The 22,920-nt window shown below is 34.0% G+C and overlaps 4 protein-coding genes, 1 long non-coding RNA gene and 1 pseudogene across 8 annotated transcripts; 3 read left to right on the top strand and 3 right to left on the bottom strand.

Annotated features, from left to right (window-relative positions):
* Positions 1 to 4,175: 4,175 nt before the first annotated feature.
* Positions 4,176 to 5,571, bottom strand: LOC130502850 (plastid-lipid-associated protein 6, chloroplastic-like; annotated as a pseudogene).
* Positions 5,572 to 8,352: 2,781 nt separating this feature from the next.
* Positions 8,353 to 10,355, bottom strand: LOC108837930 (uncharacterized). 4 transcript variants are annotated; one of them, XR_008940478.1, is made up of 6 exons: positions 10,051 to 10,355; positions 9,882 to 9,965; positions 9,394 to 9,779; positions 9,248 to 9,325; positions 8,841 to 9,068; positions 8,353 to 8,760 (listed from the first exon to the last, which is right to left on the bottom strand). It is a non-coding gene; the product is annotated as an uncharacterized LOC108837930 (long non-coding RNA). The 4 variants fall into 4 exon arrangements; XR_008940480.1 differs by having other exon boundaries at positions 8,353 to 9,068; positions 9,394 to 9,456; positions 9,645 to 9,779; XR_008940479.1 differs by having other exon boundaries at positions 8,353 to 9,068; positions 9,394 to 9,456; positions 9,669 to 9,779.
* Positions 10,356 to 10,491: 136 nt separating this feature from the next.
* Positions 10,492 to 13,267, top strand: LOC108838306 (patatin-like protein 1). The gene is made up of 7 exons (XM_056997591.1): positions 10,492 to 10,874; positions 11,013 to 11,179; positions 11,660 to 11,846; positions 11,964 to 12,125; positions 12,293 to 12,595; positions 12,668 to 12,843; positions 12,981 to 13,267. The coding sequence occupies exons 1-7, from the start codon at positions 10,725 to 10,727 to the stop codon at positions 13,057 to 13,059; spliced, it is 1,224 nt and encodes a 407-aa protein (XP_056853571.1). The 5' UTR covers positions 10,492 to 10,724; the 3' UTR covers positions 13,060 to 13,267.
* Positions 13,268 to 13,912: 645 nt separating this feature from the next.
* LOC130502851 (patatin-like protein 1) lies at positions 13,913 to 16,508 on the top strand. The gene is made up of 7 exons (XM_056997590.1): positions 13,913 to 14,138; positions 14,359 to 14,540; positions 14,982 to 15,168; positions 15,305 to 15,466; positions 15,633 to 15,935; positions 16,028 to 16,203; positions 16,279 to 16,508. The coding sequence occupies exons 1-7, from the start codon at positions 14,010 to 14,012 to the stop codon at positions 16,352 to 16,354; spliced, it is 1,215 nt and encodes a 404-aa protein (XP_056853570.1). The 5' UTR covers positions 13,913 to 14,009; the 3' UTR covers positions 16,355 to 16,508.
* A 1,547-nt stretch (positions 16,509 to 18,055) lies between these two features.
* LOC130502846 (patatin-like protein 3) lies at positions 18,056 to 20,324 on the top strand. Its single transcript, XM_056997586.1, has 7 exons — positions 18,056 to 18,395; positions 18,475 to 18,677; positions 18,768 to 18,954; positions 19,024 to 19,185; positions 19,312 to 19,614; positions 19,831 to 20,006; positions 20,121 to 20,324. Exons 1-7 carry the CDS (start codon positions 18,255 to 18,257, stop codon positions 20,185 to 20,187), a joined length of 1,239 nt encoding a protein of 412 aa, XP_056853566.1. The 5' UTR covers positions 18,056 to 18,254; the 3' UTR covers positions 20,188 to 20,324.
* LOC130502847 (methionine aminopeptidase 1D, chloroplastic/mitochondrial) lies at positions 20,284 to 22,027 on the bottom strand. Its single transcript, XM_056997587.1, has 7 exons — positions 21,869 to 22,027; positions 21,673 to 21,742; positions 21,366 to 21,594; positions 21,085 to 21,288; positions 20,850 to 21,001; positions 20,664 to 20,761; positions 20,284 to 20,578 (listed from the first exon to the last, which is right to left on the bottom strand). Exons 1-7 carry the CDS (start codon positions 21,975 to 21,977, stop codon positions 20,385 to 20,387), a joined length of 1,056 nt encoding a protein of 351 aa, XP_056853567.1. The 5' UTR covers positions 21,978 to 22,027; the 3' UTR covers positions 20,284 to 20,384.
* Between the last annotated feature and the right edge of the window lie 893 nt (positions 22,028 to 22,920).

The following is a 22,920-nucleotide window of genomic DNA, read 5'->3' as shown; positions in this document are numbered from 1 at the left end:
ACTCGAACGTGCACCATTCAAACGTAAAGAGCGATAATACAGTGTAAGGCATGCGCCTCAGCCATCCAAATCATTATTTCCTCATCTTTTTATATCGAGCTTTTTTTATTTACCCAACACACACTTTACTAAGGGTGGACTAATTAGTTTTCGTCGAAATAGTTATGGAAACTTATATCTAAGTAGATGTAGTTTTATAACAATGCATCTATCACATCCGGCTGAAAACACTATGGGTAAATGGTGACATACATAATTAAGAGGAATACTCAATTTATATTCATTCCTTAACAAATACATTATTTTTGAGAAATATTTGCCATGCATGATATATTTGTCACTCCTAAAATTAAAAGAACTATATCATAAAAACATATCTTATCAAAATTGATATGGAACAAGTAATATATATTCTTTTTTTTTTCAAACTCATCCTTTTTCCATTAATTCTTATTCAACCACTAGTTATAATCTATGTGACGAGAACTAAAAATGTATCATATAAAGATGTGATCTGTAGAGTTATTATAGAATAACACATTTATTATGAATTGCTATTTATTTCGATAATTTCTACTACTATATATTGCATCAATCGTAAACTTGAACATTCCATCTGAAATGGTATATAAATGAAAAATTAATAACAAAATCAATGTAATGCGATATCTCAATTTACAAAAGAAAAAAAGATGAAGGTAGATAATGCATCAAACCATAAACAAATGGTCCGAACTCCAAAACTGAATAAATACCTTTTGCTTTTCTTTTCCGTTTTTCTTACTTTGCTCTACTTTTGGGCTGGACCCAGACACTGTGGTCCCCCATAAACTGGGCCTAGATTTAACCCAACGATCAAAGACATAAAATAAAACATGAATTATATTAGGATTTCGAAAATGACGATTATGGTCACAAAAACTGTGTTTATTTATACTTTTCCTTCTAATTGGAAAAAAAATTCTGCTCGCATCTACATCACAAAAGGTCGACGTCGTTTATTTCCCAATATGTGATATCGAAACAAAGAATTTTTCGAAATTTAATAAACATTCTAGGCAAATTTCTTTTGTCAATTTCCTTCTATGGACCATTCTCAACGTAAAGTGAATTACTATGAGAGCATCCAAAACGAATAGATTTGTTTGCAGTAGTCTTCTGCGAGCGACAAGATTATTATTCTCATTTTTTTATTGAAAATATTTGCTCTTTTCTACGTTTAGACACTATGAAATTAATTTCAACTTAAACTAAAACTAATTGATAATTTAATATAGGGGAAATTTCACAATTACACTTTGTTATATACCACTTTTCACTTTTACCACCACTTTAGAGACATTTTCACAAATACCTTGTTCATTAATGCACAAAAGACAATACTACCATTTTCTTAGTTTCTTCTCCATCGCTACAGTCGAAATCCACCGACTCGGGAGGACTCTCGAATCTCGCCGTGCTTGCCACTCGTATTGCTACTCCGACGGCGACAACGCCACCGCATCAATTCGGGATACGGAGACGAATTGGTGGAGAGCCACGCAGTTCGATTCGTCTCTCCCCCGGAAAACTCTACTACCGTTGATTCAGAGGAGGATCGTACAGTTCCTGATGATTCGATTCCTTTGGAGAATCTGTTGTCATCGTCTTCAAGACTGGAACCTCCAGCGACGAAGCTTAAAGGTTATTATTTTCTCTGTTTTTCACTCAATTCTCTGTTTTTTTATGGAACTTTGACTTTTAGCTTTTGTATGTAAATTTTAAATACATGCCAAGAAGTTAGTATTAACTTGGTCTCTGATTTGGAATAGATCAGGATCGATAATGAACATAGAAGAATCATCAAAAAGAAGACCTTTCTATTGCTCCCCTGACGACGACGACTATTATGACGAGCAAACACCCGACAACCTTACTCATGAACAGGTTTTATGTATCTGTTTTTATGTATTTGTTAGTTGTGAAAGAGTATACTAGTTTTATGAAAAGTTTATATAACTTATAACCCCTTATAAACCTTTATAAAGCTCAGATATACTAGTTTATAAACTATTATATAAACTCATAGATGAAAATGCTGATAAATAATAGCTGGCTCATATATCTCAGATATACTAGTTTCATGAAGAGATTATATAACTTATAACTCTTTATAAAGTATCTTATAACTTATTAAAAAATCATTTATAAACCATTATAAAACTCAGATATAGTTATAAAGTATTATGTAGCTTATAATCCTTTATAAACCTTTATAAAATTCACATATAATAGTTTATAAAGTATTACGTAGCTTATAACCCCTTATAAACCTTTATAAAACATAGATTTACTAGTTTCATGAAGAGATTATATAACTAATAACCCTTTATAAATCTTTATAAAACTCAGATATACTAGTTTTTTTGGAAACAGGAGCAGCCGCAACATGAAGAAGACAATTTCAAAATTTTCCTGATGCGGCGATGATAGTGATCCTCCTCTACTGGAAAATTGATTCGATTTTACAGTCAGTTACAATCAGTTTCATGGTTGTTATTGATTATGTGAAAATATATTCCGAGGGGTTAAAGTGATGCAGAAACTGGGTGATTTCAATCACTATCTTTTTCTTCTTCTTTAAATTTCTTTTGTTTCTTCCTTGGAAGATTTTTGATTGATGATCAAAAGCATGTTTTTTGTTTAGCAGTTTACAAAGTTTATAATAATTTATAAGAGTTTATGAAAATAATTTATAAAGTTTATACACCATTATAAAAAATTATAATAAAAAAAATTATAAGGGTATGTAAAATTTCTGAAGCGGTGGAGCATTGCTTGCTGTCCACATGTACCTCAGATCTGCCACGTATCATCATCTCTTTACAAAGCCTTATAAAGGTATGTAAAATTATTTGTAAGAGTATATACTATTAATAAAGACATATAAAACAAGTTATAAAATATATAAACCATTTATAAATGTTTATAAGAAATTTATGAAAATTTATAAATAATTTATAAGGGGTATGTATAATATTAATAAGGGTTTATAAAAACTTTACGAAAAGCTTTATAAAAAAGTTTATAATGGTTTGTATAATAATATATAAGGGTTTATAAGAGTATGTAAATAATTTATAAGAGTTTATAAAAATAATTTTATAAATTTTATACACCATTATAGAAGACTATAAAACAATTTATAAAAGTATGTAAAATTTCTGAAGCGGTAGAGCCTTACTTGCTGTCGGCATGTGCCTCACAATCTGCCACGTATCATCATCTCTTTGCAAAAGTATATAACTATTTATAAAGGTTTATAAAACTATTTAAAAGGGTGTATAAAACTATTTACAAGAACATATAAACTATTTATAAGAGTTTATACGTTTATTTATAAGTGTTTATAAATTAATTTACAAGATTTATAAATCTATTTACAAAGCCTGCACGTGTTCTTTAGTTTTGTGGTTTCAATATTGTGTATTTGGTGTTTATGAATATATATAATCTTTTTATAATGGTCTATAAATCATTTATAAGAATATTTAAAATTATTTATAAGGGTTTATAGATAAATTTATAAATCAGTTAGAAGAGTTTATAGATCATTTATAAATTCTCAGTTCTGATGTTCTTTTTATTTTGACAAGAAGGGGGCAAAGGAAAAATGGATTAACATATTTTCTTTCTGTGATAACAAACTTTAATTTATAAGGGTTTATAAACATAATTTATAAAGGTTATACACCATTATAAGGGATTAGAAAATAATTTATAAAAGTATGTAAAATTTCTGAAGTGGTAGAGTCTTGCTTGCTGTCCGCATGTGCCTCAGAATCTGTCATGTATCATCATCTCTTTACAACGCATGCACGTGTTTTTTAGATTTATAAATTTAATATTGTGTATCAAAGTGTTGGGCTTTAAGCCGAAAGGGTTTAAAGATGTTTATAAAGATTTTATATCGAATTTATAAGGGTTTATAAAAGGTTTAAATAAGTTTATATAAGATTTATAAGTGTTTATAAAAGGTTTTAATGGGGTTTGAAGAGTTTATATAAAGTTTATATAAAAATATAAATGTTTCTAAACCATTTAAATATTTATATCACTATTTATAAATGCTTATAAAACCATTTATGAACCATTTATAAATTTTATAAAAGCTTATAAAACCATTTATGAACTATTTAATCAGTAAACTGTGAAAACGTAGGGCTAGTCTTCATAGCCTCAACCAGCTCAGAAAGATCAGACTCAATCTTCTCCAAGGAGTTCATTTTTACAGCTGCAATGTACAGCCACGAAGCAAAGTTGCCAGATTCACCAACCAAATCCACATGCACCTGAAAACAAACATTACACAATTGTATAAAAGTATAAAACACAAACAAAGTATAAACCCATATACACTTCCAGGGACATATCAATGCATAATCCATCGATTCATTAAATTGCCTACCCAACAATCAAAGCCACATGTAAAAAATACACACGGCTTTCTACTCGAGGCATGTGACATAAACAAAAAGCTAGAGTCTTGTTTCATGGTGATAGACCAGGGCATGCACACAAACTACTAAGAGACAGACTCAAGAACTACAGAGAGCATACTTGGCCAAGAGTGACAGAAAGCAAGCATCCGGTGGGAAGACCAGGACGGCTACCACCTAAAGAGCGAGAAGAGAAAGCGCTGCTATACAAGAGCCTCAATTTGCCTTAGAGCTTGTCAAGACCCTCAGTAAGATCCACAGGTCCACCATCGGATTCGAGCTGTTTAGCAGCAGTCTCAGCTCTTTGTAGGTCATTTACACTCGCTACGAGTCCTCTGTTTATTCCCGAAACCACACTCTGCAACCCTCACAACATCATAATCACAAAAGAGATTCTTCAAATTTTAATTGAATCAGCCTCATTCACCAGTAACTTGACATTCAGCGATTTGATTCCTTCGTTATCTCCCGATGTCTCCGGTTCGCGAAAGGAGACCTCCCCGACGGTTGATTTCACGACGAGGTTCTCTTTTCAGGTGTAGTGAAGCTTAAACGAGACGATCTCGGAGTGGCGATGAGCACCAGATCTCGGCGGACGTTAGTTCGTCGATGATGATGAGGAGGATAGGTTTGGTTTAATTAATCAGGGGTAGAATAGTATTTTATCTTATAAAATTTTAAAGGTAAAATTGATTAGTATATTTTTGAAAAGTGGTATCATGAAAGTGGTATTAATGACAATTTCTCTTTAATATTTGCACATATCTTATACATGTAATATTACATATCTTGTATCCATTTTTAGTTTCTAGTATACGAAAAGTAAATATTTTACTTTGACAACAACAGAAGAAGATACACTCTTAAGTCATCCGAGACGAGACAAGATCGAACAACTAATTTAAAGATTAGAATCATTGTCACTACAAACTGAACATTGTGAGATAAGTAATGATCAGTTTTTATGAATACCAAAATTCTAATGTAAAATTATAGACTTTCTACTCATCGAACAGAATAATTATTCGTCGAGAATCACTACTCGAAAGTGTTCAATCTTTTACACACGACTCGAATCCAACAACTTCGACATTATGACGCATGCTAACTATGTTGTCTGTTTCTCGATGGTGTTTCCACATATTCATATCTCACATGAGAATTCGACTCTTAGACAAGTTAGGCTCGCGACATTGACCTACTAGAGGATGCAAAATTAAACCATCAATTTCTATCACATTGTAGTATTGTACTATAAATCTAACATTAAAAGGTAACATCTACACATTTGGAACCAAAATTAAACAAAACTCTGCATTTGTTTTGAACAATTTGAAGAGTCTTTCCAGTACATAGATCATTATCTTGTTTTTTTTTTTACAAAATTTAGAGTATCGAAGAAATAAAACATAATCAGTTTGATTATAGTCATTCTTTTATGATGATCATAACATGCTATATATATAGACGTAATAAATATATTAGATACCACATCATTGTTTGCCTCTCTGATCATCTAGTTAGCCTTTTCCCATCACATGCCATTAATGGACCTATGTGGTGCTGATAGTAACGTACAACCATGACATCTCGTGAGAGGATGTTAACACAACTAAAACATAAACTTGCTGTTGGCAATTTGTAATTTCATATAAGGTAACATTTTGGGCTTATATAGCTCCTTTTCCCTTCTTGCCACATTTATTTATACACATAAAATTAGCTCATTTCCATTGATCGGTCCCAAGTTTTCAATGATTGGTCAATTTTTCTTCGTTTTGATAAGCAATATTGTGGTCCAATAAGACAAGTGAACAGGGTCCAATTAGGGCTAGCGTACGTGGTGGTATATCGCATGTTCACTATCACTTATGAGCGCATGCAAGTGAAAATACATGTCAAAACCTAAATATACACTTGTATATGTATATTCTTTTTTGTCAATGACGGAATATAATATTGAGAACGTATTAAGCCCAAAGAATGTTTTTGTGTCTGTTTTTTTCCCGAGTAAACAATAAGGTCCTTTTTGTTAACTCGTTATTTGAAATACTATAAAGCAAGTTACAAAAAAAAAGTTACAAAAAAAGAAATACTATAAGCTTTTTAGCAAAAAAAAAAAACTATAAGCTTGTTTTTATCTATCATTAAATTTTTTTGTCCTTTATACATTTTTGAGAATTTAATAATTAACTATGACATGATTGATAATAATTAAATAATTGAACAAATTGTCAAATGGTTATAATCTACTTGGAAATAAATGAAGGGAGCAAGGAAGTTACATCTTTATCATAAAGCTGTAGTGCCTCGGTGGGATAGAACAACCAAAGATAAGGAAAGAGTACTGTGGTCATTGGTCTACGTCAGCTTCTTTAAATTCGGAATTTATGATTAGCAAACGTAATTACAGAAAACGATCAAAATGGACTAGTGGATCATGCCCATTTTCATATATACGGGCCCTTAATATGCCAACTACATTTAGACCCAAATAATGATGAAGCCCAGTTTAAAATTGGATAGTTTGGAATACACGTGTAAGTGAAAAGAACCGGCTAGCTCAACCGACAATGTTTTTAAATCAAACCGGATATGAAGCAAATGCTTAACTACGTCTGTTGTGTCATATCTTTTTGACTTTTGACGAATCTGATTATGGATCGAAGGATGTTAAATAAAAGAAATAGAAAAGACTGTACTTTTTTTGACCAAAAAAAAAAAGAAAAGACTGTACTTTTTTTTCTTCTTATTTATAAAACTAACAAATCAAGCCTCAAGCAAAACTGTACTTTTTTTTCTTCTTATTTATAAAACTAACAAATCAAGCCTCAAGCAAACCAGGGAAGTGGAGAAATATGAACTTAATATATCTTTGCTAAATCAAATTCGTTATAAAATAATTTTAGAAGTAATTTAGAGAATCAAATCCAGATTATATGACAGGTATAGTCAGAACAAGTCTGGAAAGGCAGGGAGATGTGTACTCCTAACAAATCCAAAAGTACGAAACTCAATTATTAAAGAATGTAATAATTGAGTTTTAAATCTAGCTAGTTATTTTGTTATCAGAAAGTCCACAAAAACAATATTTCGGTCTTACTTAACATCACCTATTACAATATTTTATCGTAAACTAGGGCAAACCCGCCCTACGGGCGGACGGAAGTGAGTAAATGAAATGATGTAGGTTTTTATTATTTTCAATGATGGGTTTCATGTAGGTGATATCTAGAGAATATTGACTAATGTTAATGTGTCTAAGAGATGACGAGGGTTTGTTTTTTACTTTGCCATTGGCCGAACGTACTATATATTCACATTTGGATGTGGGAGTTGGAGAAAATGGGAGAATTTTAGTAATTACTAAAATAGAAATAGAGCAGAAATATGGGAAGATGAAGTTACATAATTTGCATTAAGAAAAACCAAGTAGACTGAGGTCGGGATAAATGTATCTTTATCCGGTGACATCCAATAGTCGATGGAAAATATGTGAAGCTGAGCTGAACGAATTCTTTTTCACTGCTAAGCTTAGGCCTGAATAAAATCACCAAGGTTTTAGATTTTTTTTGAGGTTTCTTACACCAAGTTATTTGCACAATGATAATGCATGATACCAAAAAGATAAAATAATAGCTTTAACTGGTGTTAGTGTTGCAGTTTCTGTATCAATAGTAATCAAGCTCTCCTATCTAAGAGCGAGAAGTTATTTCATTGGAAAAAGAAACTAACACTATATTGGATTTTAAAATGATGATACAAAGTAGCTAGCCATAGATAGATAACTGTGCAAGATCATTGTTGACTTCATTCGTCAACGAAGCCTAGTTTTTAAAATATCTAGAATATGACAACCAACACGTGAGTGGAATAAGTAGAAAAACGTTTTTATTTATGGAAAAAGAAGCGAACATGGTTCATATCATTAAACTTGATGGAGAGAACACACATAAAGAAATCACAAAATTTGATGGAAAAAAATATAACGTCAAGGATGATTAAGAAAAATATTAGGGTCTTCAGTTCCATCACTTGAGCAACTATTCCGTTCGTGCTTTAAAAACTGTGTTTCCTGCTGCTGGAACCAGTTGTTCCTTTGCATTGCTTCCGCCAGAAGTGGGCTGCTCAGCAGCGGCTGTTGCATCCGATGCACCGAGGTCGTTTGAGAGATTGCAATCACCTCCGGTGATCTGATTAGTAGCTGTTTTATCACCATCTGAGCAGTTGCAGGAGCTACATGTGGCAAAAGGCACATCACCTCCAGGTAGCCGTCCCCTTCCTGCTTATAATAAAAAAATGTTAAGCTTCATGTCAATAAAGAGGTGTGCAAAGTATGAACTGGATTTGGGATGTATCAACATCAAATCTTGCTATAGAGAGACAATGGTGACAACAGTAAAAGTCGGATGTTCAGGGCAGAAATTGAACTCAGTTAGCTTAATCCTGGTACGTGAATGTTTTCCCCAGCCATACGGAATGACTTAGTTGGTCAAGATATCATCTAGACCCTACATTGGAGACCTGAAAATAGGTGAAGGAGTCTCCCCTGAACATGGAGTCAAGTGTTACTAACGTGTCAACAATGATCTGCATCCAATAAAATGAAAAAAATGGAAGAGAATATGATTAGGAAAAATCATTAAAATTAATACAGTAGTTGACAGTTGAGAAACATTTGGTGGAAGATGATGAGCTTGCATGAGTTATACAACAGCTCGCCTTTCAAAACTTTAAAACATTACAAAAGATGCAGATTTGTGACTTACTGAGACCAAGAAATTTCAAAGTAAGCATAGTGATTGAATCTATGATATATGTCACCCTCTTGCAGTAGAGATGATGACCTGTTACACATGTTTTCAAGATATTAACATAAAGCTTCTGTAACAGATAGTTTAGGAGTTTTTCTTACACGGGGAAGGGGAAAGTTTCTTATGTCACTGGAACTAAGAGATCAATCTGCTTCTGACCCTTTCTATGTTATAACAGAAACAATAGTTAGAACGTAGAGAGAATTCTAACAAAATTCAGAACTCAATATCCAAACCAGTCAATCCGATTCTAAGTATTTCAATATTAATGTGAAAGATTATGTCTCAGTCTGATTTGAATCATCGATATTTTTAAGGCATAAGAAGCAGAAGCAGAATCAGAGAGAGTGACTATGGTGAGCAAGATGAATCTGACATTAACCGAGATCCGACGCAGAGATTCCTCACTAACACTCGTTTCACACAACCTTTTCCTCTTCCATTGTTGGTTGACCGTAGCAGAGCTTGCTGTAGAGAACAATGAACCCTGGAAACAAACGTAGACAGGCGTGAAGAAGGTGAGGGTCAAAAAGGAAATGAAATGAAGAAGACAGAAATTCAGGTAGAAGATTCACAAAGCAATTCTTACGTGGATTTGAGATATCGAAACTCCAAAGCTCAGAGATCGAAGAAGAAGACTGCTCGTTTGATTGTGGAAGAAGAACACCAAACCCTAAAAGAGCAAGAGTCAAACACGCAAAGGTTGGATAGCAGAGAGTTCAGAGATCGCGAAAATGGAAAGCGAATAAAATACGAACCTATTTATACACACAGACGAAGACGACGAATCAAAGACGCTAGGAGTAATTACGCAGTAATCACAACCGTTACAGAAGTACAATCGACATATCGCCGCCGGAGAGTTACAGAGGAAGCGAAGGGGAAGAAGTGAAGAGGGATTAGGGTTCAATGTAAGGGTACCTGGGCCGCAAAGACACATCTTGAGACGAAGCCCATCTGAAGTGACGACAAAAGAAAAAGCCCAGTACGCCGAGTTTCATTTAATCTGACGTGTCGACGCGAGAAGGCTCGAATTAGTGACGTGTCTGCTGAGCTGGACGCCCCAGGAGAGATGAAAAGCTTTTTTTATATATAAAGATTAAGCTTATCATGAAGCTTAGTTCAAAAATTAAGCTTATCATGACAGCTCAAGCTCGACACTGACAGTCTCTAAACTACATTATACAATACAACCCCGAAGAAAATTATATAAACTACAATCATGAATTGCACGAAATGTTTGAAGAACTGCACGAAATGTATGAAGAAAAAGTCTCACCAAATTAATTTTGTATCTTTGAGAATATTCTACACGTAAATTTGTGTATTTATACCTATACGAGAAAACAGATAGTTGCAACAATCTCATACCAAAAGAAAAACAATTTCCGAATTATTATCTTCTACCTTAAAAAGAAATCTATCAGCTATCATGGAAGATGGCTCGTCCTGTAAGAGAAACAAACCACCGTCATGGGGAACACTCGTAACAATCCTCAGCCTCGACGGCGGCGGGGTCAGAGGAATTATCGCGGGGGTCATCCTTGCTTATCTAGAAAAACAACTTCAGGTTATATCATATGTACCAGATATTCTATATATATATATGTAATTGTAAACTCTAGACTATCTAGAAAAACAACTTCAGGTTATATCATGTAAAAATCATAAACATGGTTATTTTAGCCCGGTTAAAATGTAATTGTAAACTCTAGACTAGATGCGATTAGTAAAACAAATTTTCGACGTGGTATCAGGGACTAGTACCGGTGGTCTCATAACTGCCATGTTAACTGTACCAGGCGAGAATGGACGGCCTCAATTAGCAGCGAAAGACATTGTTCCTTTTTACCTTGAACATTGTCCCAAAATATTTCCACAGCCCAAGTAAGAAGTTATGCATATTAGTTACAGATTGGCAATTAGTATTAAAAATGTCAATGAGTAAGCTCTATGTTTCTTTTAAGTTCAACCAATTATTTTTTGGGTCTAATTAACCAATTATTTTGGTAAAGAAAGCAATAAATTAAAGGATATATACATATAAAAAAATAATTACGTAGTCAAACCAACAATATATATTGGCTTATTATAATAAACTTTATCAAACAAACAATAATATATGAAGGATTTATCATTATAGAATGAATGGGCCCTAACTTATCATATGCTTATGGACAAGTGAATTGTTTTCTTTGTGTTTGTAACAAAAAGCAAATACTCAGATCATAACAAAATGATGACAGTAACATATTTATATATATACCGGTTGATTTCATTCTACAAATGATATTTTTTCTTTAATGAGCATGTACTATACTGTATTATATGGTTCCATGTGGCAATTAAAAGACATTCTAAATGCAGAGGCTTCTCTTCTCTGTTACCTAAGCTTCCAAAGCTTTTGTCTGGTCCAAAGTACAGCGGAAAGTATCTGCGTAAGCTACTAACTAAGCTTCTTGGAGAGACAAAACTTCACCAGACAGTCACAAACGTTGTCATACCTACCTTCGACATGAAGAAACTCCAACCCACCATCTTCTCCTCTTACCAGGTAATTTCCTCTCCATCTCTCTTAATAACACACATATAGCCTAGAATCTAATGGTCATGTTTCATATAGCTCAATCTAACGGGAATAGTTAAATTTCTTTGTACCGTGTTGTTGAAGGCATTGGTTGACCCTACCTTGGATGTCAAGATATCAGACATATGCATTGGCACATCAGCTGCTCCTACTTTCTTTCCTCCTCATTACTTTTCTAATGAATATAGTCAAGGCAAGACGTCTGAGTTTCACCTCGTTGATGGGGCGGTCACGGCTAATAACCCGGTATAAAACAATCCTATAACAATGTGAATGTTCAGTTGCAAAAAGAAAAACAATGTGAATGTTCACATATCTCATTTTAAAACAAATTGAAATGGATTGAGTGTTATCAATATCTTTATCAAGATCGTTTAATTAATTATTGTGTTTTGTGTTTCTGTTTCTTATAGACTTTGGTGGCCATGACTGCTGTGACTAAGCAGATTCTGAAGCAAAATCCTGATATGGGTAAGCTCGAGCCTTTAGGTTACGATAAGTTCCTAGTTATATCGATAGGGACAGGGACTTCAAAAAAGGAGGAGAAGTATAGCGCAAAAAAGGCTGCGAAATGGGGAATCATATCTTGGTTATATAACGATGGATCTACTCCGATATTAGACATGATCTCGGATTCAGGGCGTGACATGATCCATTTCCATAGCTCGGTTTTGTTCAAAGCCCTACAATCAGAGGATAAGTACCTCAGAATCGACGTAAGAACCATGACACATATATATCAATATTTGCCACTGATAGTTTGTGAGTATGTGTGCGTTTAATTGTAGGATGATACACTGGAAGGAGATGTAAGTTCGATGGATCTAGCAACAAAATCTAACTTGGAGAATCTTGTGAAGATTGGAGAGAAGGTGCTGAAAAAAAGAGTCATGCATATGAATATCGACACTGGTGTCTATGAACCTATTACTGAAAATATCACCAATGAGGAAGAACTCAAAAGGTAATCTAAAACTTTAAGAAATTCCGAATTTCCGTTTTATGTTTTTCTTGGTTTGCAAGTAATCTCATTGTTTGATGTTGATTTGTTTTTTTGGTGGGTTTTATTGTTTGATGTTTGATATCATTTTGGTAATGCAGATATGCAAAAATTCTATCTGATGAAAGAAGATTAAGGAGAATGAGAAGCAACACAATGGTTCAAGATCCATCAAACTGATCTTAAAGAAAATAATATGGGAAGACAGGGATATATGAATATGATCTTTGTGTGTGTTACTCGGCCATCTTTGTGTGTGTTTACTCGGCCATCTTTTGTGTGTGTTTACTTGGCCATCTTTTTGTGTTTTTTTACTCGGCCATCTTTGTGTGTTTTTACTTGGCCATCTTTTTCTGTGTTTTTATTCGGCCATCTTTGTGTGTGTTTACTCGGCCATCTCTCTTAACAGAAAACTATGCATAATGCGATTTTTGGGTTGAAAAAGTTTGTTGTAAGAATCATGACTAACTAAGCTTGAAGCAAATCAAATAAATCACTAGTCATGATTCTTGGCATTTAATTTCCAATTAAATGAATTATAAATTTGAAATAATCGTTCCTTATAAAATTTAAGTTCGAATTTGATGAACACGAGAAGAAAATATTACTGGAAAAAGGAAAACAACAAAAAGCTAATTTTGAGATCATCTTCTCCACGAATTGACAGATGCCTTTAAAATAAGTCCGGATAGTGGACCTTGAGGAAAAATTTGTCGTATCAAATCCAAAAAGATCCAAATTCAGTTTTGAAGTTTTGGATGCAGAATTCGTTGGCTGATTCTTAATGCAAAGTCCACAGAAGCAAATATTCAAATCTGGATTAAGATTTATATATGCAGTTACTCCCCGTAAATTAAGCTTATGACAGGTCAAGCTCGATGACACTGAAGACTGTATATAAAAAAAAAAAAAAAAAGAACTACAATCCTGATTAGCTCGAAATTTATGAAGAAAAGTCTGACCAAATAAAATTGTTTCTTAGAATCTTTGACACGTAAAAATTTTGCATTTATATATATAAACATTCAAGAAAAGACATACCATTGACGCATCAATCTTCACGTCCAAAATATTCACCAAATTTTATTTATAATCATCTTTTTTTTTATAAATAAGATCGTTCAACTATCATGGACTCGTGCAAGAAAAACTTACCGCCGTCTTGCGGATCACTCGTAACCATCCTCAGCCTCGACGGCGGTGGAGTCAGAGGAATTATGGCCGGAGTGATCCTTGCGTATCTAGAAGAGCAGCTTCAGGTTTGTATCTATTGATTATATATTTATATGTTATGCTTTTTTTTCAAATATATATGCCATATTACAATATTAAATATATACATAGTTCAACTACATAATTTTCAAAGATATGACCAGCAGAATAAGATTTTATAGATTACTTACAAGATAGTCAATGAAATTCTTTTTTCTGGTTATATTTTCGAGCCATATTGTTCAATTTTGCCGGTAAATATATAAGGCGCTCGATGGAGAAGACATGAGGCTAGCAGATTACTTCGACGTGGTAGCCGGAACTAGCACCGGTGGCCTCATTACGGCCATGTTAACTGTACCAGACGAGAACGGACGTCCTCGGTTCGCGGCCAAAGACATTGTTCCGTTTTATCTTCAACATTCTCCCAAAATATTTCCACAGCCCGGGTAAGCAAATATTACACAGTTATATATCACAAACGCCATTCACAAATTTTACAACTTAATAAACGTATATGCTCCAACACAAATAAAAATAAATAATAACACTAGTAAAGGACAATCGTTGTATTTTACCTTGCCGTTTATATTTTACAATTTACAATGATATATGACTTTGTTTTCTTATGCCTTTTCTCAAAAGAAAAAAATAAAACAATGATATATGACAACAAACTTAGTACTGGGACAATGTAATTTTAAAAAATCAAAACAAAACACTGTATGTTGTAAATTTCAACGTAAACGTGTTTAAAAAGCTTGTAATTTATAGAAAATAAAATTACAACGAAAGATTAATTTTGGAAATTTTATTTCATTTTCTAACGAACACTTTTCATTTATATCAAATTCCACGTTGAGATATATAATAATAAAAGACATATGCAGACGAATGTTTTCTCTGATACCAAAGCTTCCAAAGCTTTTGTCTGGCCCAAAATACGATGGAGTGTATCTACGGAATCTACTAAATAATCTTCTTGGAGAGACAAGACTCCACCAGACAGTCACAAACGTTGTCATACCTACCTTCGACATGAAGAAACTACAACCCACCATTTTCTCCTCTTACCAGGCAATTTTCTACTCATGTCTCTTCTTAACATAACACGTATATAAACTATAGAATCAAAATTTATTGTTTCATCAACATCAAGCTAATTAAGTAGCTAACAGTAATAGTTAACTTTCTTTGTAACGTCTTCTTGAAGGCATTGGCTGACCCTAGCTTGGATGTCAAGATATCAGACATATGCATTGGCACATCGGCTGCTCCTACTTACTTTCCTCCTCATTACTTTATCAATGAAGATATTAAAGGCAAGACGTCTGAGTTTCACCTAGTTGATGGCGGAGTTACTGCTAATAATCCGGTAAAACACAACATTTTTAGCAGTTTCTAGATACTGAAAAAATCGAAGAAGAATGCAAATCTTTTACTTTATTCACATTAGGTTTCATTTTGCATATTTGGAGAGTATTTAGTCAGATAAATTTTAAGACATGTAACTAATTTTATTGTGTTTGGTTTTGCCATAGACTCTGCTGGCCATGACAGCTGTCACTAAGCAGATTGTGAATGATAATCCTGACATGGGTGAGCTCAAGCCGTTAGGTTACAACAAGTTTCTCGTTGTGTCGATAGGAACAGGGTCTGCACAAAAGGAGGAGAAGTATAGCGCAAAAAAGGCTGCAAAATGGGGAATCATATCTTGGTTATATGACAATGGATCTGCTCCTATACTAGACATTACCATGGAATCAAGCCGCGACTTAGTTGATTTCCACAGTTCTGTTGTGTTCAAAGCCCGACAATCCGAGGACAAGTATCTCAGAATTGATGTGAGAGCGTGAGAGCGACACATGAACATAAATTAAAATTTGTTACTAATAATTTAATTTACGCAATTTTTTATGAGTCAAACTGTTTGCAGGATGATACATTGAAAGGAGATGCAAGCTCTATGGACTTAGCAACAAAATCCAATTTAGAGAATCTTGTGATAAATGGAGAGAAGATGCTGAAAAACAGAGTTGCGCAAATGAACATCGACACTGGTGTATATGAACCTGTTCCTGGAAATGTCACCAATGAGCAAGAGCTCAAGAGGTAAATTTCAAATTTTATTGATCTATTTCTTGGATCAAATGTCATCGCATCGTTTGAGTAATGGTTAAAATGCAGGTTTGCGAAAATGCTCTCGGATGAAAGGAAACTAAGGATGCAAAGCGACGAGACACGTAAAGTTTCATCAAGTTGAATTAAGCTTGATGATCGCTCGTGCTTTTGTGATTTGGTGCATAAAATAATCTGTAAAAAATACAGATAATAGTAGTAAGAATAATTTGCTGCACAAGACGGTTTTGTGTGTGTTTTCCTTCTTTTGATAATGAAATTACGCTAGTTTCATATTATTCAACACATATCAAAGTGGAAAATCCTATGACTTTATATATAATCAATCATACAAAAAGATGTCGCTTTCTTTAGAGAATGTTCAGTGTTCAACGTTCATAAGAAAACTCATATATATGTGTTACACGCCAAAGCGTGTTAATTAATCGTATCTATTAAAACGGTCCTAAGAAAACTCATATGTGTGTTACACGCCAAAGAGTATTAATCATACATATTATCACATAATTAGGTAACTAATTAAGAAATTAAAAGGTCAATTAAAGGAGATTAGATACATGAAGAATTGCACAAGAGGGTCAGGGTGTCAAGGGTAAGATAATATTGGAATCAAATTTGTATTTCTTCTTGTAATTAACGTGAAAAACATCTGACGTACAGCCGGATATAGTGGTCTCACAAACGTGGACCATGGATACATATTGTACTACTTGTCACGGCATCGACAGAGCCAAATTCTGTAAATCGATTTAATAGTTGATTGTTGAACACTTGAGCTTCAACATAATGAAGACAATTATACATAGTTGTCGTAAGCAAAAATGCATTACTTTGAACATATATTTCTTTCTTTTTAAAAAAAAATCTGGACTTCAGATATAAATGTAACTTTGATGTCATAGTAATTCTATCTTAAGTAAATACTATGCAAGCAGATCCTTCTATTTTTGCTAATTATCACCCTTGATATATGATATAACATTATATTATATTGTTTTTTTCAAATTGTAAAAAAAAAACAGTTTGAAAAACATATATAATACTATATATATGATATATAATATTATATTATAACATATATAATATATTCGATTGTTATTTCAACTCCCGAATCTACTTTTGGAAATAATATATAAATTTCATGAGGAAAAAAGATCATTCCGCATAGTGCACTCATAAAAGTTTCATGACTAACCGTAACCATTTCAAATCCATAATTCAGGCGAGTTTTAATGTTTCGTGTAGCGGTTACATTTGCTTGGAAGTGAGGTTCTCGTTGTCTCTATCCGTAAATATTTTTATTGGACAATCATATTCCCCAGTTTTCCTATGTTAGTTCTGTTGGTAAAATTTCTCATATAGATTGCTCAAGAATCCTGATTTAAACCTCAAACAAAACAATAATAGCAAGTCCAGGATGGTAACCCAAAAAAATGAACATAAAGTAGGCAAGGAAGAGTCAAATAACTAATCATAATTTCTGAGCACTGAGGAATAAAAAAGATCCCATAAAGATGAAAATGTTTACAAGTAGCGGATTACCTTCAGCTATTTATATATAACTTTTTTGATACATATATGCACATATCTTCAGGTGACTTTTGCTCATAATTTGTGTGCACATATATATGTCAATTAACTGTTTTTATGGAAAAACAGTTTTTTTTTTTTTATCATGTTAAAATATGGAAAAACAGTTGTCAATTAGTTTTCTTGTTTTTCAATATAGAAGTATGTGCGTAACGTGACATGCTATATAGTAACCATAAGTAAGTGTAACTTCCAAATCAAGAAATCTCTCATTAGCTTCACACAAAAAATCCAACACTAAAGTGGCTTTATATATACATCTCGTTCTATAAATATGGGTTTGTGTTTCACCCGTAACGGTAGTTCTACGTGTTTCATCACATTTATAACCATCCCCGTCTTGATAACAGGACGAGAAGTTAACCACTTACCGAGAAGACATAATAAGCTTTGTTTTTAGATTATTAAAACGAAACTAGGAGATTAAAAAAATCATGGCTCTCTCTTCGGAAAGAAGATCATGTTGTCTTCCTCCTTCATACGGACAACATGTGACGATCCTTAGCATCGACGGTGGTGGAGTCCGTGGGATCATTCCCGGTATTATCTTAGCTTACCTCGAATCACAACTCCAGGTATGTCTACCCTGAATCTTGATAAGTGTTCTTGTCTCAATTTGATAATATAACATTAAATTAATGTAATGTTACATAGGAATTGGATGGTGAGGAGGCAAGACTTGTGGATTACTTCGATGTCATCTCCGGGACGAGCACTGGAGGTTTGATAGTGGCAATGTTAACCGCACCGGAAAAAGACGTCAAAACAAGCAGTAACCGCAACCGCCCTTTGTTTGCGGCAAAAGAAATCGTCCCTTTTTATCGCAAACATTGCCCTAAAATCTTCCCACACCCGCGGTAGGTGCCTTTTGCGTTTGCGTTTGATCTGATAACTCGAGAGTCTTGAGTAATCTGATAACTAACATGCTAACTTCTAAAACCGTGCAGAGGAGCGTTTGCCTGGGCTCAGATCCTGGTGAGACTTGTACGAGGACCAAAGTACAACGGAAAACACCTAAGAAAAGTAATCGAAGATTTCTTGGGAGGCACGAGACTGACTCAAACTTTGACGAACGTTGTCATACCTTGCTTCGACATCAAGAAACTCCAACCGGTTATCTTCTCTTCTTACCAGGTAATTAAACACCAACATCAATACATACGTAGTTGCATCACTTTTATTGATTCAATGTTTCAAATATAGGCGAAGAATCGTCGAGTTACTGACGCAAAGATATCAGATATATGCCTAAGCACATCAGCCGCACCAACTTATCTCCCGGCTCATCGATTCACTAATGAAGACAGTGAAGGAAACAAATATGAATATAACCTTATTGACGGTGGTATCGCTGCCAATAACCCGGTATAAAATATTAAGTTAGATGAGATTCCAACGTAAAAAAAAAAAAAAAGAGATTCCAACGTAAAATCTTAATTATCGATCGGTCATATCATGTTATGTATTTTATTTATTTATATGTTTTTGTAGACGTTGTGTGCTATTGCGGAAGTGACAAAGCAGATAGTGAAGAAGAATCCAGCAATGGGAGACATGAGCCCATTGGATTACACGAGGGTTGTGGTGATATCGCTTGGTACAGGTTCGATAAGGAACGAAGAGAAGTATGATGCGATAATGGCGTCAAAATGGGGACTGGTGAGTTGGATCTGTGCAGATGGTTCGAGTCCAATTATTGATTGTTACAATGAAGCCATTCAAGACATTGTTGATTACCAAAGCTGTGTCGTTTTCCAAGCTCTTCATTCCGAGACGAATTATTTACGTATCGATGTGAGTCTCTTCCCTTTTGCATGACCATTCTTTCGATCTTGTTACAAAATTACGATAATTAGTTTACAAAAGAAAAAAAAACAAAATTACGATAATTTTAATAATCTATTTTAAAGAAAAAAAAAGTTCCAAGGAAAATATTTAAACTACTAAAAAAAAATCAGTGTACAAGGCAAAACATTCTGTAGCTATTAAAAACAACCTTTTCTATTACAGGACGATACGTTGAAGGGTGACATAGGATCAGTGGACATATCGACAGAAAAGAACATGGACGATCTTGTTCAAGTTGGTAGAGCTTTATTGAAGAAAAATGTATCTCGTGTCAATCTCGAAACTGGCCATTACGAACCCATCCCTGATCACGTTACCAATGAAGAAGCTCTCAAAAGGTTCATTATTTCTTTTCTCTTTTAATCTTAAAAGAGAAACCAAGTTTACTACTTTTTATATAGTTACAACAATGGTTTTAAATTGTAAACCACTGCTAATTTAATTAATTACAGGGTTGCAAAGATTCTGTCAGAAGAAAGGAAACTCAGAGAATCAAGATATCTTAAACTCAAGACCTGATTTTATAGTTGTTACCCAGAAACAATCTATAAAACTCATTGTTTGTATCTGTTTGTGCGACTTACATAAATTCACTTTACTTTGTGAGCAAAAGAATATTTGAATATCAGAATATATGAATATGGTTTTCATACATACCAAGTTGGCTTTTTGCGTTACATTCCAATAAAAGATCAATTTGAGAATCAATTTTTTTCTTAACAGACGGTTAGAATCTCAGCTCCATCTTTGGTAATAAGAATGGTATGCTCGAATTGCGCAGAGAGGCTAGCATCTTCTGTTACCACGGTCCAATTATCATCCCACATAACCGGTTTTCTGCTTCCTATGGTAAGCATTGGTTCAATAGTGAAGGTTTGATTCAAGACCATACGTCCAGCTTCATTGTTCCCTGTGGAATAAAATGTGAGTTCAAAAGTTTCAAAACTATGCTAATGGTGGTCACAGAGCAATTCAACAACAAGAACAAAACTTACGAAAGTGAAGAACAACAGGATCAGCATGGAAGACACGTCCAATACCGTGGCCTACAAATTCTCTAACCACTCCATACTTATGCTTATCTGCATGCTCACTTCATAAACATTTTGATTTTTTTCAATATGTAGTAGATGAATAAAAAAATTCTAATAATTGCTTAAAGAAATAAAAAAATCTCTTACTGAATGATTTTGCCAATTTTCTTGTACTCAACACCAGGACCACATATCGATATGGCTTTGTCAAGAGACTCTTTAGTCACCTGAACAAGCTTTTTAGCTTTCTCGTCGACATCACCACAGAAGAAAGTAGCTGAAGTATCACCGTGATAGCCCTGTAGATAGAGAGAGAGAGTAGACACCAACGTCATAAGTAATGGAACTTGACTTGGTGAAAAGAAGAAGAAGAGAGCTTTACGTTCAAATAAACAGTGACATCAATGTTGATTATATCTCCATCCTCAAGCGGTCGTGAATCAGGGATGCCATGGCAAATGCACTCATTCACAGACGTGCAAACACTTTTAGGGAAACCTCCGTAGCCAAGAGGCGAAGGATAAGCTCCGTTCTCTATAATCATGTTGTGAACCGCTTCATCAATCTCATCTGTCGTCACACCCGGCTGCCAAAACAGAACAACAGCGTATATATAACACAACTTCAAAGCAATGAACTTTGGTCCTCCCATCCCACACTAACCTTAACCAAAGTCCCAGCGTATTCACGAACTCTAGCTGCGAGCCTCCCAGAAGCTCTCATCCTCGCTATACCTTCCTTGTCGTGAATCTCAAGCCCACTTGAGATTCCGGGGACTTTAAAAGACTCAACGTAAGGAGGTTTGGTTATATGGGCAGGGACAGGGCGACGTGGAGACACGTTTCCTGGTTTCAGACGTTTTCTCTTCCCATCAACAACTTCATCTACGTTTCTATAGACAAGGCAGCAGCAACAAAGAAAGTTAACAAAACAGAGTCCAATGCTAAAACAGAGTATACAAACAGAGTACCTTGTATTAAACAGAAGATTGGTTAATCCCGAAAAGGTCCTTGATAATTGCATCGAAACATGCCTTCTTCCTGTATAAATTAGCAATATGGGAACTCTAAAGTTTTAATCTTTTTTTGCTAATAAAAAAAAACTCTGCTCAGCTAACGAACTAGAAGTAGAAGAACTGAAGAAGTATGAAGAGAGAGAGAGAGGACCTGAATGGAAGCGGAAGAGATGGGGAAGAGGCTGCGTTGATCGAATAGAGTTGTTGTTTCCGAGAAAGGAAGAGATGATTCTTGGTTGCAGAGATTTCGCGGTCGCCATTTTGTAAACTTCACGGCGGCTAGCTTTTGTTTACCCGGTTCGCCGTAGCCACTTACTTTCTTTTTTATTTGATTTTTAATTATGACTAGAAGAAGAAAATAATAATGGGCTTTTAATGGGCTTAGCTATCTCACCCAAGATGGGTGCTACATTACGCGCTGTTATGTTTCTGAACCCTCCCCCTATGCAAGATCATTGGTTTGACTAGTATTGGAAAAGACATGGTGAAATGAGTAAATAGCTCAAACTTTCTTATTAGCTCTAGTGCAAGAAAGTTTCATAACTAAAATAGAGAGCCTATTTTATTCAGCAAATATAGTCAAAATTCCTTATACAACACCAAAATACTTGACTAAGGTCTAAACACTTTACAACCATATCAAAAACAACAATCTCTTGTATGAATACTACCATGTAAGATATCTTTTATGTGAATTGGTCATAAACTAGGCAATACATATAGAATGTTAGGAGATATAATTCGCACATTTAAACTCTATTGAATCAAAGAACATTCATATTAGAAAAGTGTATGCAACTCCAGCCCAACCATGTTTTTCTACTAAAGATTCAAATTAGTACAAAAGTAATATGATCAAGTTATAACCCTTTTCAATAAAAAAACCTAAATATATACACAAGACCCAGACTTCATTCCAAACTCAAATTTTTCTTGTTCTCATTCTTTTTCTACCAAAAAAGTGGTAAAAACATTTTCATTGTTAGATGCATAAGATTCCTTTAAGCACCGAATACATTTCCTATATTGTTTTTGAGTTTATACAAACAGGTCATATGATATGATGATGTGATTAATATTATATACATAGATATGGCGCAGAGGCATAAAACAAATATGAGACATTTGACATGTTCTCAATAATGGATGTAATTACATCATTACATTTTTATTCTCAAAACACACTTCAAACTGCTTTATTTA

Source organism: Raphanus sativus, unplaced genomic scaffold (assembly GCF_000801105.2).
Source record: "Raphanus sativus cultivar WK10039 unplaced genomic scaffold, ASM80110v3 Scaffold0711, whole genome shotgun sequence".
NCBI lineage: Eukaryota > Viridiplantae > Streptophyta > Magnoliopsida > Brassicales > Brassicaceae > Raphanus > Raphanus sativus.
This window is presented reverse-complemented; position numbering and strand designations above follow the sequence as displayed.